Source organism: Dasypus novemcinctus, chromosome 4, assembly GCF_030445035.2.
Source record: "Dasypus novemcinctus isolate mDasNov1 chromosome 4, mDasNov1.1.hap2, whole genome shotgun sequence".
NCBI classification, from domain to species: Eukaryota; Metazoa; Chordata; class Mammalia; order Cingulata; family Dasypodidae; genus Dasypus; species Dasypus novemcinctus.
The window spans coordinates 154,955,130-154,969,242 of NC_080676.1; the positions used below are offsets into that span (position 1 = coordinate 154,955,130).

Consider the following 14,113-nt stretch of genomic DNA (forward strand, 5'->3'; position numbering starts at 1 on the left):
CTGTGTTTCTGGCACCAAAGCTAAGAGGCAGGTTCCCCCGCCTCTGTCCAGGCTGCTGTCAAGCGAGACAATTCTTCATCTGCAAAGCAGAGATTGAAAGTGGATGGTCTTGGGGCAGAATCCAGCTCATCGTATTTTGTTGGGCTCACACAAGTTTTAGAAATGGAATTAGTTGCCAGCATCTAAAAATCAGGAGGCGTCACATAAATATCCAGATTTCCAGTTTCTCTGTAAAAATCTGAGACGACCCCAAGAGCTGAGCAGCAGCCCCCACTTTAGAAGGGGAGTGCTCTCCGCAGTGAGTCACCACCCCCCTCGGGGGCTCTGCTCCTTCCCCTGCTGTTCTGAAGCATCCTCGGTGCTCCCTCCTCTCTGTTCTGACTCGTGACCGTGTATCAATGGCAGAGTTTAACTGTATGCAGGCGACCTTATTTTCCTTAATCCTAAGCCCTCCATCAGATCCTGCCCAGAACTGCTATCCACTTTCTAAAAGTATTATGGTTCTATTAAGAAAGAAAAACATGCTGCAGATCATATCAGGCTTTACTTTTTAAAAATCTCCTTTTTAAAATCACAAAAGGTATTGCTGAGCTACCCAGTGAACACCAAAACTATTGCATGCAAACTGCTAATTGATGATGTATTTTTTCAAGAGCTCAGAAGAATACCTGGCACACAGTACACACTCTTTTGTTAAATCAACTTTTAAAATATGATAACAAGCATTTGCAAATCTGTGGCTCAATCCATCGCCCCTTCAGCTTCCCCCTTACTCCGCCTTTAAAGCCAACCGGAATGAGAGGAAGGTAAGGGGATTGAGGAGGGGAACGAGCGGGGCGCTTGGTCCCCCAGGATCAGGGAATTCTCAAGCTCACGGGCTCTCCCCCAGCTGTCAGTCACGGGAGGCTTAGTGCGGGACAGTGAACTGGTGGTAAAGAGCGAGTTCGTGTCCTGAATCATCAAGGTCAGCGTGCCGGCTGTGAATCACGCTGTGCACCACACATGCTCTGTGCCCCTCCCTGTCTCCGTTTGCCAGAGCTCTTGTGACCACCACCATGTGCCGGGCTGGCTTAAAGAACAAGCATTTATTGTGTCATGGTCTTGAAAGCCAGAAGTCGAGAATCAAACTGTTGGCAAGGAAAAGATGGATGCAATCTAGGTGTCTAACAACTGACAAATGGATTAACAAACCGTGATATATACACCCGGTGGAATCTTATTCAGTTGTAAGAAGAAATGAAGTCGTGAAGCATTATGACAATGTGGATGAACTTGGAGGACATTATGTTGAGTGAAGCAAGACAGACACAAAAGGACAAATTCTGTGTGATTTCCCTATTATGAACTAAATATAACGAGCAAATTCATGGAGTTAATAACGAGAATATAGGTCACCAGAAAATAGGTTAGAGAATGGAAAGCTGAGGTTTAATCTGCGCAGACTTGGTAAAAAGGTTGTTTGGAAATGTTTGGAAATGAGTAGAGATGGGGAAAGCACATCACAGTGTTTGTAATTAACAGAGCTAATATACGGTATGACAGTGGCTGAAAGGAATGTCTAAGGTCATGTATGTCACTATAAGGTAAGCTAAAAAATGAAGCACGGGACTGTGTAGCACAGGAAACCCTCTCGTGATAGAAGAGTATGGTTAGTAGTGCATATTTTAGAACAATAGTGCATATACAAGAACTTTAACAGAACAAGATCCACATCAGCATGAGATTTGGGCAAAAATACAATGAAAGCAAACTGAACAATAGTGTATAATAAATTAATCTTTCATCAATGGTAAAAAAAAGGAAGTATATTAAGTAAAAGAAACTAGACAAAAAGTACATATTGTTGGCTCCATCTAAAAAAAATGTAAATACAAAATAAGTTATCGAGATGGAAATAGATGAGCAGTTACGTATGGCAGGGGAAGGGTAGAGAGAATGAGAGGTGACCACTAAGGGTAAGGCTTTTGTTTTTGTTTTTTCGAGTGATGAAGATGCTCTAATATTGACCAAAATGAAGAATGCATAACTCTGCAATTATATGAAATGGCTTTGATTGTACACTTTGGGTGGAAGGTACAGTCTATGCATATGTTTCAATAACAATGATAATACTTTGTAAAAAAGACACTGGCGAGGCCATGCTTACTCCCAGAGTGGGCCCTCTGGTGCTGGAGGTTCTCCCGCACATGGCATCTCTCTCCTCTGGCTTCTGACTCCAAACTTCCTCTCTTTATGAGCCCCACCCCACCCACCCAGTCACATGCATCAGGACCCACCCCCGTTCAGTTCAGTTTGGCCACACCATAACTGATAGCCCCATCTTCAAAGGTCCTAGTCACGGACGGTCACACCCACAGGAAAGCCGATGGAGACTTGGCTGCATCGTTTGGGGTCTGTGAGTGGTTCATTCCCAACGCTCTCCTCCATACCCACGCTCCACGGCTGCCTTTCCTTTGAGAGGGGTGTTGTGTGTCTGTCTGAAGTAGGGACTGACACCAGGACTGTGAGATGCCAGCAGCCACGACTGGGCTCCCAGTGGCCCAAGAACCCCCTGAAATGGTAGGCAAAACTTCGTGTCAATGTGCATTTTTTGGGGGGCAGGATGAGGGGTCACAGCTTTCATTCAATATTTCAAGGTGCTCTGTGACCTAAAGAAACACTGACCTAAGGACATCAGTAATTCAGAGGCTCTTGATGTCTAAGTTCTGCCCAGAGATGCTCCCAAGCACACTCAGAGGCATCTGCTTTTATTAAATGAAATTAAGGCTGGAGTTGGGCTTGGCCAAACAGGTCTATTTGAGGATGGCCAACAGTGTGTTGCTTTGAATTTATATTGTTTTATTTAAGTAGTAATACTCTTCAACAGTGACCAAGCAGGTGAACTTACAGGATACAATAGATGGCAGTGAAGAAGAATGGGTACTCAAGAGTGCCTCCTGGAACCGTCTGCCGCCATGCCCATTCCTTTCGCATCTCCCATCCGTCTCACAAGCTAAACTCATGAGAATGGCGTGCCGATAGGGAAAGCTGCTCTGTGTCTGGGGTGGGGTGGGAAGCACATCACCTCAAAAGGCCCTGCCACCTCAGCCCCATGTGTTGCCACTTGCCCACACCCACTTCTTCCTTGGGCCATTGTGATGGTGGGTGCAACCGTCCCTCCAGCTGTGAAACCCGAGCACATGCCCTCTGATAAATATCCTGGAAGGAAAGTGCATCCTTCTCCCTTTCAGCCCTGTAGGAAGGGAGTTTCTTGTAGAGTCACATGTGAGTGGAAAGTATATGTCTTTGTGTGTGTTTTTAGGGGATGCATGAAGGAAGGGAGTGGGAGACATGGGAGACAGGAGGGCAGAAAGAGGACAGAGCTGCAGCAGTGAGGGCAGAGTGGACAAGGGCAGAAGTGGTCCTGTCCTATAGCAAGAGGAGGAATATGCTTGTGAGAAGTGTGGGCACACCACCCCTTTAGTTTCAGCCCTAGAAGCTAGCTGTATTGGTTAGGATATTGATTCTCTTTGAGACCAAAATGGCAGTGGCTTAAACAAGATTGGCATTCATTTCTCTCTCCTACACAGTCCGAGCTGGTGAATAGCCCAGGAGGGTTATGGAGAGCCCCCTCTGTGATATGGTGCAGGAACGTGGAATCTAGTTGCTCTGCAATTTGGGAGTAAGCTATCCTTCGCCAGAGTCAAAGCTGACTCATCACCTCATCCACAACCAGCCGCTGGAAGTGGGGAAAGGGAAGTAGAGAGCATGTTCTTTCCTTTTCGAGGACTACTTGGAAGTTGCATGTATCCTTTCCATGTCTACTGGCTAGTACTGTAGTCATGTGACTGAAGTTTAAATCATGACCTGGCTAGCTGCAAGGGAGTCCAGGAAATGCAGCTCTTACACTGGAAGCCATAATCTCAGAGATTCTGCTAAGATTAACAAGGCAAGGACAGAGAATGGGAAACCATTGACAGTCTATTACAGAAAGAATACGATTTTTAGAAAAATTGTGTTATTAATCTATCCCCTTGTCCCTTCCAATAGCAAAAAAGAAAAAAAATGTATCCATACAATAAAGAATATGAGAAGCTTGTGATTAGAAAAATAAGACTGTCAGGGAGGGTTCATCCAGTTTGAACCAGTTGTGGGGTTCATGTGGAAGGCCTCATCTCGGGGAGGTATGTGTCGGGTTGCTCGACGGCCAGCTCATTTTCAAGGACATAACATGCCCTGTAGCTCTCCAAAATCCGGGCCTGGAAGTACGCCTTGTCCTTCTCCTGCCAGGTGTCTGACTCGATGTACACGTTGAATGGGTCATGTGAGTGCTCCAGTTTTTTGGAGCGGATGTAACTCAGCATGATGCCCAGGGTGAAGAAGCCAAAGAAGCCGAGCACCATGAGGATGTAGAGGGCCGCGAGCTTGCTGTCATCCCCGCCGGCGGATCGGCGGGCCAGGCCAGGTGTGGGGCTGTCCTGCTGAACCGTCTCCTGCCACAGCTGACTCAGCAAGGGTGTCACGGCCGTGACATTGGACAGCATCATCCTAGGCATCAAGGTTCCAGTGCTGGAGTGCAAGCTTCCCAGACAAACTTTCTAAAAGAAAATCAAAAAAAGGACATATTGGTCAAATCCTATATATTTGCACCCATGCATGCACACAATTAAAAAGCCCCAGGTGAGGGGGGTCAGCTAATCTACTCTTCATCCATGATATGTGCATCTACTTTCTGCATGGCACCCTCTCAGGAATGGTCAACGGATACATTGATTCCCCCCTCCTCACTTTTATTATAAGGATGCCTTTTGCATTGAAATTTTTTTTATTGTGGAAACATATGTACAACATAATCTTTCCCATTTTAACCTCTTTCAAGAATACACTTCTGAGGTGTTAATCACATTTACAGTGTTGTGCTACGGTCACCACCCATCCATTACCAAGACTTTCCCATCACCCTCCAACAGAAACTCTGTACCCATTAAGCAATAATGCCCCATTTCACTAGCCCTCCAGCCCCTGGTAGCTTGTAGTCTACTTTCTATCTCGATGGAATTGCCTATTCTAGATATCTTATCTAAGGGGAGTCAATCAGTGCCTGTCCCTTCCTGTCTGGCTTATTTCCCTCCATAAGATGTCCTTGAGGTCTATCTCTGTTGCAGCCTGCATCATTGATTCCCTTTATGTCCATTCACCACCCCCACCTCCTTGGGTGGCCATTGACCTGAGTTTCTCAAGTCGGGTATTGCCCTGGTCATGTACTGTGCAGTTCCCATGAACGGTACCAGGTCACAGATCTTATTGGCTCCTTCCTTTCCCACTCACCACCACGTTGCCTCTTCTCATGCTGCTCATGTACATCTGCCTCCTGTTACTTCCAACTACTATATCGGCCTCCAAGCAAGTAGCCACTTCCTACCTCTGCGCACTCATCCAGAGATGGTCACCCAAAAACAAAGCAAATATCCTCAGCTATGTCCTCCTATGGAACACCCAGAATCACATTTCACACAGGTAGTGCCTGCTGTCGGTGATATGACCGCTCAGATGGAGAAGCTGTCAGGGCCCGCCTGGCGGTGATGAGGACTGGGTGGTCTGCCTCACCCTGGAACGTCCCTCCAGGTCTTATATGACCATGGGGATGCACAAGTCCAGATTCCACATCAGGCTGCAAACCAGAGGCTCTGATGAAGGTCTGATGCAGGTCCTTGAGTATCTGAGAGACATTGGCTTTCTAAAGATAAGCTGGAAAATTCTCTCTGAATGCTGAAATCACTTCCCCTTTTAAGGCATTCAACTGATTGGATAAAACACCACTCACTGCTGACGGCATTCTCCCTGGTTGATTGTAGAAGTAAACAGCCATCTATGCAGTAAACTTACTGATGACTAAAGTCCATAAATGTCCCTGTATTACAATTAGCCCAGTGCTTGATTGACCGAACAACTGGGCACAACTATCTGGCCGAGTTGACACATTAACGTAAACATCACAGTCCACCCTTTGTCAACTTGACAATCATACACATTAGCTTAAACCATACTTAGTCTCTAAGTAAAAACAATAACAGACATGCATATATGTATATTTCCACCAAACAATGTTCATCTCTCCTGTGTACAACTGGAAATGCATTAATTCCCTACAGAATAAGGAGTAAGCCCTTGGGTAATATTCACTCAAACTTGACATCCTTGAATATTATAACATGAGACTAATACAACTTGCCGTATGATAGGGAAAAGGTTAGGGAAGAAAACAAAGATATTCATTTTATGTACATATACAATCATACTCATAACAAAAAGAAAGAAGATTCATGACTATTACAGTCCTCGATTCTGTAACTGGTCATGTCGTCGAAGTGCATATTTGTCACTACCTTCCACTATACATTTCATGTTTCCATTACCTCAGCAAGCACTTTAGCTGGCCGTGGTCCTTTGCCTGTCATGATGACCCACACTTTCATTCCAGAAGATTTGGGGTCATTATTAGTCTTGCTTGGATTGGGATGTTGCAATTTTCCACTGAATTTAATTATAGGGCATGACAGTACTAAGAGATACCCCAGAGGATCTCCTGTATTCCAGCAAACTCTTCTTTACCCACATTATGTAGATGCAGTCCTATTTCCCCTTGATAGTCAGGATCAAATACTCCAGCCAATACAGTAATTCCCTTCTGTGCCTGTTGATTCAGAGATAAAAGGAGCCCAAAGTGGCCAGGTGGCAGTCTTAAATTCCAGTTAAATGGAATCATTGTTGTGTTCCCTGGTGGCAGCGCTCCTCCTTTTGGAACTAAGACCTGTAGACCAGCAGAGCATAAGAATGCAGGGACAAGAAACAAAAACTTTCCTAGGGGTAATAGTGAATGATGCCACTCCCATTTCTATCCATTGATTCCTGGACCCATGAATCCTGGCTGTGGGAGAAACAGCACCATAGAGTGGACACTGATTTATATCATACACAGCCTCCTGGAGAACATTGCCCCAGCCTGCAAGGTATTGCCACCCAGCTGTCACCATAATTGAGTCTTCAAAAGGCCATTCCACCATTTTATCAATCCAGCTGCTTCAGGATGATGTGGACTATGGAAAGACCAGTAAACTCCATGGGCTGTGCCCATTCCCACATATCATTTGCTGTGAAATGGGTTCCTTGATCAGAAGCAAGGCTGTGTGGAATGCCATGGTGGTAGAGAAGACATTTGGTAGTCCATGGATAGGAGTTTTGGAAGAAGCATTGCATGCAGGAAACGCAAACCCATATCTGGAGTATGTATCTCTTCCAGTTAAAACAAACCATTGCCCCTTCCATGATGGAAGATGTCCAGTTTAATCAACCTGCCACCACATAGCAGGCTGATCACCACAGGGAATGGTGACATATTGGGGGCTGAGTGTGGGTCTCTGCTGCTGGCAGATTGAGCACTCAGTAGTGGCTGTAGCCAGGTCAGCCTCGGTGATGGGAGGTCCATGTTGCTGAGCCCATGCATAACCTCCTTCCCTACCTCCATAGCCACTTTGTTCATTAGCCCATTGGGCAATGACAGGAATGGCTGGGGAAAGAGGTTGAGAAGTAGCCACAGAGCAGGTAATCTTAGCCACTTGATTATTAAAATCTTCCTCTGATGAAGTCATCCTCTGGTGAGCATTCAAATGGGACACAATGTTTTAATGTTTTTTTGCCTACTCAAAAAGGTCTATCCACGTACCTTTTCCCCAGACCTCTTTGTCACCAATTTTCCAATCATGTTCCTTCCAAGTCCCTGACCATCAGGCAAACCATTAGAAACAGCCCATGAATCAGTGTGCAAATGCATCTCTGGCCATTTTTTCTTCTAAGCAAAATGAACAACCAGGTGCATTGCTCAAAAGTTCTGCCCACTCAGAGGATTTGCCCTCACCACTGTCCTTTATAGATGTCTCAGAAAAGGCTGCAGTGCTGCAGCTATCTACTTTTGAGTGGTACCTGCATATCATGCAGAATTATCTGTAAACCAGGACCAAGTTTTCTCATCTTCAGTCAACTGATTGGAAAGGACTCCCCAAGAGGACAAAACCGTGGACTGAGAAAGAGAAGGTAACATGGCAGGGGTAGTGACCATGGGTATTGGGCTACTTTCTCATGTAACTTACTTGTGTATTTAGGACCCACTCAAGCCTTATCTCAAATATACCACTTCGACTTTATTATGGAGTGCTGCTGTGCACACCCAACTTTATGGTTTGGTGGGTCAGACAAAATCCAGCTCATGATAGGCAGCTCAGGTGTCATGACCACTGTTAAGCTTTCAGTCTCTACTAAGGGCCAGGAGCCAGCCAAAAGCTCTTTCTCAAAAGGAGAATAGTTATCTGCAGAGGATGTTAGAGCTTTGCTCCAAAATCCTAAGGGTCTGTGTTGTGATTCTCCTATAGTGGCCTGCCAAAGGCTCTTATTTGCCACCGAAACTTCCAGCACCATTGGATCTGCTGGATCATATGGCCCAAGTGGCAGTGCAGCTTGCACAGCACCCTGGACCTGTCACAGAATCTCCTCTTGTTCCTGTCCCCAGTCAAAATTAGGAGCTTTTCTGGTCACTCAGTAAATGGACCAGAGTAGCACTCAAATGAGGAATGTGTTATCTCCAAAATCCGAAGAGACCAACTAAGTATTGTGCCTCCTTTATGGTCATAGGAGGGCCAGATGCAGCAGCTTATCTTTCACTGTAGAAGGGATATTTTGACCTGTTACACATCACTGGACACCTAGAAATTTTGCCGAGGTAGAAGGCGCCTGTATTTTTATTGGCTTTATCTCCTACCCTCTCTCACGCAAATGCCTTACTAATAAGTCTAGAGTCATTGCTACTTCTTGCTCACTAAGTCCTATCAACATGATATCAAAATAATAGACTAGTGTGATATCTTGTGTGATGGAGAGATAATCACGTTCCCTGCAGACAGTATAGTGACAGAGGGCTGGAGATTCGATATACTCCTGAGGTAGGACAGTGAAGGTATATTGCTGCCCTTGCCAGCTGAAAGCAAAATGTTTTTGGTGCTCCTTACTAACTGCAATTGAGAAAAAAACATTTGCCAGATGAATAGCTGCATACCAGGAATTGTGTTGATTTGCTCAAGTAATGATACCACCTCTGGGACGGCAGCTACGATTGGAGTCACCACCTGGTTAAGTTTATGATAATCTACTGTCATCCTCCAAGATCCACCTGTTTTCTGCATAGGTCAAATAGGAGAATTGAATGGGTATGTGGTGGGAATCACTACCTCCACATCCTTCAGATCCTTGATAGTGGCATTAATCTCTTCAATCCCCCCAGGAATCTGGTATTGCTTTTAATTTCTTATTTTGCTAGGCTGGGGCAGGTCTAGTGGCTTCCTCTTGGCCTTTCCTACCATAACAGCCCTCACTCTACTAGTCAGGGATCCAATGTGGGGATTCTGCCAATTACTGAGTATGTCTATTCCAATTATGCATTCTGGATCTGAGGAAATAATCACAGAATGGGTCTAGGAACCCACTGGAGCCTCTGTGAGACAGACCTGAGCTAAAAGTCCATCAACCACCTGACCTCCATAAGCCCCTATCCTGGTGGACCACAGTGATGTTTTGGGTCTCCTGGAATTAATGTCACTTCTTAGCCAGTGTTAACAATCCCTAAATGTCTAATCATTTCCTCTTCCCCAAGGACAATTACTCTGGTAAAAGGCTGTAGGTCTTCTTGGGGAAAGCTGGGAGGAAGATTAACAGTATAAATTTTTGGCAGTTAAACAGGCTCCTTCCCCAAGTAGACCAAGCCTTCTCCTCATTCAAGGGGCTCTGAGTCTATAAACTGTCTCAAGTCTGGGAATAGATTAAGGAGCCATAATTCTCTGCATCTGTACTTTAAGTTAAGCTTTTGTTCACTTGAATTAGAACTCTTCTGCTTATAGAGATCGAGAAGAAATTTAGTAGACTGCCCATCTATTTCACTTCTAGGTATCTCATGATCTATTAGCTAACAGCATAGCTCTATGTGACTCAGACTATTTTGATTGCTGCTTTGAATGTGCCTTTCATTGTGGTAGCCACACCTACCTGTCTTTGGTGATTAACTGCTGATACTTTACTTTTACCTGCCTAGATCGGATCATACCCATAATGTTTAAGGATTTTAATTCCATTACAGCCCTCCCTACAGTAACATCTGGACTACAGAGAAAAGCAACCACAGAGCTCTTCAGGGAAGATGCAGCTAGTCTTTTACAAATTTTATTCCAAATTGTGTCCTCTGGACATTCCTGGGGTGGGCGGGTGGGTCTTATATGGTAAATCCGTTCTAGCATTCCAATTTCTCTAAGCCTTTGAACTCCCTCTTCCACTGTATACCAGGGCAAATCAGGCGTCTCAGCCTCAGACAGGCTAGGCCATCTTTTGGCCCTGTTTGAGACAGCCACCTGAACAAACCAGCCCTTTCTAAGCCCTCAAGGTACAGCTTTGAATCCAGAATTCCTGCTTAGTGGGCCCGTATCAATAAATTCAGCCTGATCCAACATTATATTCCTTCCATGATTATCCCATACCCTTAGTATCCATTCCCACACATATTCCCCTGATTTCTCTTTATATAAGTTGGAAAATTCATGAAGTTCTTTTAGAAAATAGCATACTTCCTCATGGGCCACACTGTATTTGGCCTTTGGGGGCTTGTTGTAATTTTGGTCCAGTAATAGGTCTCAAAGAGAAGAGGGGTGAAAGGGGTGGGTAAGGAGAAGATAGAAATGCCTTTCAATCTACTGACCTCGGGGCATTCCTTTGCATTGTCATCTGATAAAACAGGGTTAATCTCTTCAGGCAGGGGTTGGAAGGCAGATTCCTCAGGGCAGGGTGGTGGCTGGGCAGTACATGCTGGAATTTGGCTGGTACTTGCCTCAGTGCTGGGAGGAGGTCCAAACTCCCTGGGGGAGGCCCAAGGCTGGGCAGTGCAGGCATCAGTTTGGCTGGTACCCAGCTCAGGGCTGCAAGGAGGTCTGGACTCCCTGCGGCAGGCTAGAGCCTGGGTGATACAGGTTGACAAAGTGTGGTCTCCACAGGGCAGGCCATCACAGGTCTACCTGGTAAAGTCTCAGAATTTAGGGTTTCAATATCCCCACCAATATCATTATCATCCCATATGTCTCCATCCCAATCCTCAGGGTTCCATTTCTTTCCAGTCAATGCCTTCACTATAACAGACACCCTGCTAGATTGACATTTAGTTTCCTTTGTAACTCTGCTACTTGTACAATGAGAACCTGAGTCTGGTTTTCAGAAATCTCAAGCCTGTGGCTGCAGGAAACAAGATTTTCTTTCAGAGCACACATAGAAACTTTCACATCACTCATGATGTCTTTAAGTTGCAAAGGTTTTTTAAAGATTTATTTTTATATTTATCCCCCACCACCGCCTCCTGCACTCACTGCCTACTCTCTGTGTCCATTCATTAACTTTCTTCAGGCTGCTTGTTTTCTCTTCAGGAGGCAGGGGGAACTGATCCTGGGACCTCTGATGTGGGAGAGAGGCACCCAATTGCTTGAGCCACCTCAGCTCCCTGGTTTATTTATTGTGTCTCTTTCCCCTGTGTCTCTTTTTTGATGCATCATTTTGTTGTATCAGTTTGCAGCGTGGGCCAACTCTCTGTGATGCACGCCAGCCCTCCATGGCACAGGCCAGCTTCACCTTCACCAGGAGGTCCTGGGAACCAAACCTGGGACCCCGCATATGGTGGATGGGAGCCCAACTGCTTGAGCCACATCTGCTTCCCTTAAGTCGCAAATTTGAAGACTTTAGCTCATCCCTTTCTTTTGTAACTGTATCCAGAGTATCTAGGAGGAGCCAACCAACATTATTGTATGTTTTGACTCCACAAAACTCTGTTAAAGTGTTGAAAACACTCTCACCCACATCCTTGCCTCTTATAAGCATGGAATTAGGGGAATCCAGTGATGATACTTTGCGTATCTCAATTGCCAATTCATACCATGGACTGTTAGTGGCCTCTTCATTATTAGAAAGGGAGTCCTTAGTACACTTTATTTCAATTAGAGAGTTAATTGCAAAACTCCCAGAACTACCTCAGACATGCCATGTTTAAGATTTTGTTCCTCAAGAACCACCCTGGGTACCAAGCTGTATCAGTTAGGTTTCTCTACAGAAACAGAATCAACAGGAGATATCTGTAAATAGTACAAGATTTTATAAAATTCTCTCATGTGACTGTGGGGATGCCCAAGTCCAGATTCCGCAAGCAGGCTGCAAACCAGGCGCTCCAGTGAAGGTCTGGTGAAGGTCTTTGATGAGTTTCTGAGAGACGATGGCTGTCCAAAGATGGAGCTGGGAAATTCTCTCTGAATGCTGAAATAAATTCCCCTTTTAAGGCATTCAATGATTGGATAAAACGTCACTCATTGCTGACGGCAATCTCCCTGGTTGATTGTAGATGTAATCAGTCATCTGTGCAGTAAACTCACTGGTGACTAACGTCCATAAATATCTTTGTATTACAATTAGCTCAGTGCTTGCTTGACCAAACAACTGGGCACAACTACCTGGCCAAGTTGACACATTAGCCTAACTATTACAATGGACCTCAGAGGAGGTGACATGTTTCCCATCACTTTCATCTTGATGTGTCTGTCCCTGAACACTCTCAAGAGGCCTGGAAAGAGTGAAAAGTTGTCTCCAATAGCTCTGGAATTTTGTCAGTAGTTTTGTGTGTTCTGAAAAATGCCATCTAGATGGCCTGGAGATCATTGATAAGCTAAACAGGTTTTATGCATGGTTTTTTTTTTGGGCAAACGCCAGTCTTTACCCCTAGTTCTGCTGCGAAGCAAAATCCTCTTGGCCAGGTCCATGCAGCTCCACTCCCAACTCAACACGAAGGGGCCACCTGGGAGTTTATCAGATGGAAGTGGACTCCTTCGTGTTTCATGACCTTCCAAGTCCTTACATACAGCGTGCCCCAGATGCCCCCTTGAGGCGGCTGTTGTAACTATGGGTGAAGGCGTTAGTGGGAACACAGTCTGGCCAAAATGCTATGGAAAGAGAAATCCCAGCGCACTTTGGGGCACTTAGCTCTTCTCAGCCAGAAGGGAACGCTGCATGTCCTCTTACTTAGGAGACATGGCTCCTCCCTAGAGTGAACCCAGAACTCCTGCCTCATGGAGATACTGAAGTTGAAAACATGCACTGACGCCAGCACCAGCAGACCTCTGGCACCTTCCCCAGGCTGCCTTTCCTCTCCCCATCCCTTAAATGTTGATACAGCTCAGATTCCACCCCTGGCCCTCTCATCTTCCATTCTCTCTCTGCTCTTTGAGGTTCACTCACATGGCTGTGGCCCCCAACCCCATACGTCTGGCCCACATCACCTCTGAGCACCAGAGCCACGTGTCCAATTACCTGCCAAGGAGGCAGCTCCCTCGGCCATCCCCAGGTCCCTCAAACTCAACCCTTCACTCTACCCTTTAAAAGCCTGCTCCTCACCTCAGTGTGTTGAGTGGCAACACTCTCCACCGCAACATTTTTTTTTCTCTTGAGTCCTTTTTATTTTTTTAAGGGAATGGTGGAAGAAATGTACATAGATATTGAGAGCCAACGGTAAAATCTCTTTTGTGAGAACCGAGAAAGCACCAGGCTTCTTTATGGTAATTAATTTCTTCCAGTTGAGAAGTTGCTGATAATGCTGGACAATGCCCAGCTTTGAAAGAACCACCTTGGTGGGTGCTGTCTAATTATACAGTCCAAATGAGAAATATGTCAGCCCCTGTTCAAAGGAGCTTTCAGAGTGGACCCCCCAGGCTTCAGTACAGATACAAGTCCTAAATGACAGGGGCCCTGCCTCGCTCTCCAGGCTCCACACTGTCACTTTGTCCCAGTTCTACGCTCCAGCCTCCCTGGTGACTTATCGACCTCGGTACACATGGTCACCTCTCTACACATCTTCAGCATAGGCCTGTGAGACTACATGGGGTCTACTCATGGTCTGTGCTCAGCTCAGCTCTCACCTCCTTCCTGAAGCCTTCTCTGATGCATGGGGCCGGGCTAGCACCACCCACGCCTTATCCCCACAGGACGCTGTACTCCCTGCAACGTCATACAGCCA

The 14,113-nt window shown here is 45.7% G+C and overlaps 1 protein-coding gene across 4 annotated transcripts in view; it reads right to left on the minus strand.

Annotated features, from left to right (window-relative positions):
* Window positions 1-525: 525 nt before the first annotated feature.
* LOC101441572 (potassium voltage-gated channel subfamily E member 1) overlaps window positions 526-14,113 on the minus strand; it is a 44,363-nt gene continuing 30,775 nt past the window's right edge. For 3 of the 4 annotated variants that reach the window (XM_004474470.4, XM_004474471.3, XM_004474469.5), the window contains exon 2: window positions 526-4,577. In XM_004474470.4, the coding sequence (XP_004474527.1) occupies window positions 4,137-4,535 (399 nt within the window). In that variant the 5' untranslated portion in view covers window positions 4,536-4,577 and the 3' untranslated portion in view covers window positions 526-4,136. Of the gene's footprint in view, window positions 4,578-5,401; window positions 5,479-14,113 lie in introns of those variants that run through there. The other variant, XM_058296202.2, reaches the window with a different exon arrangement.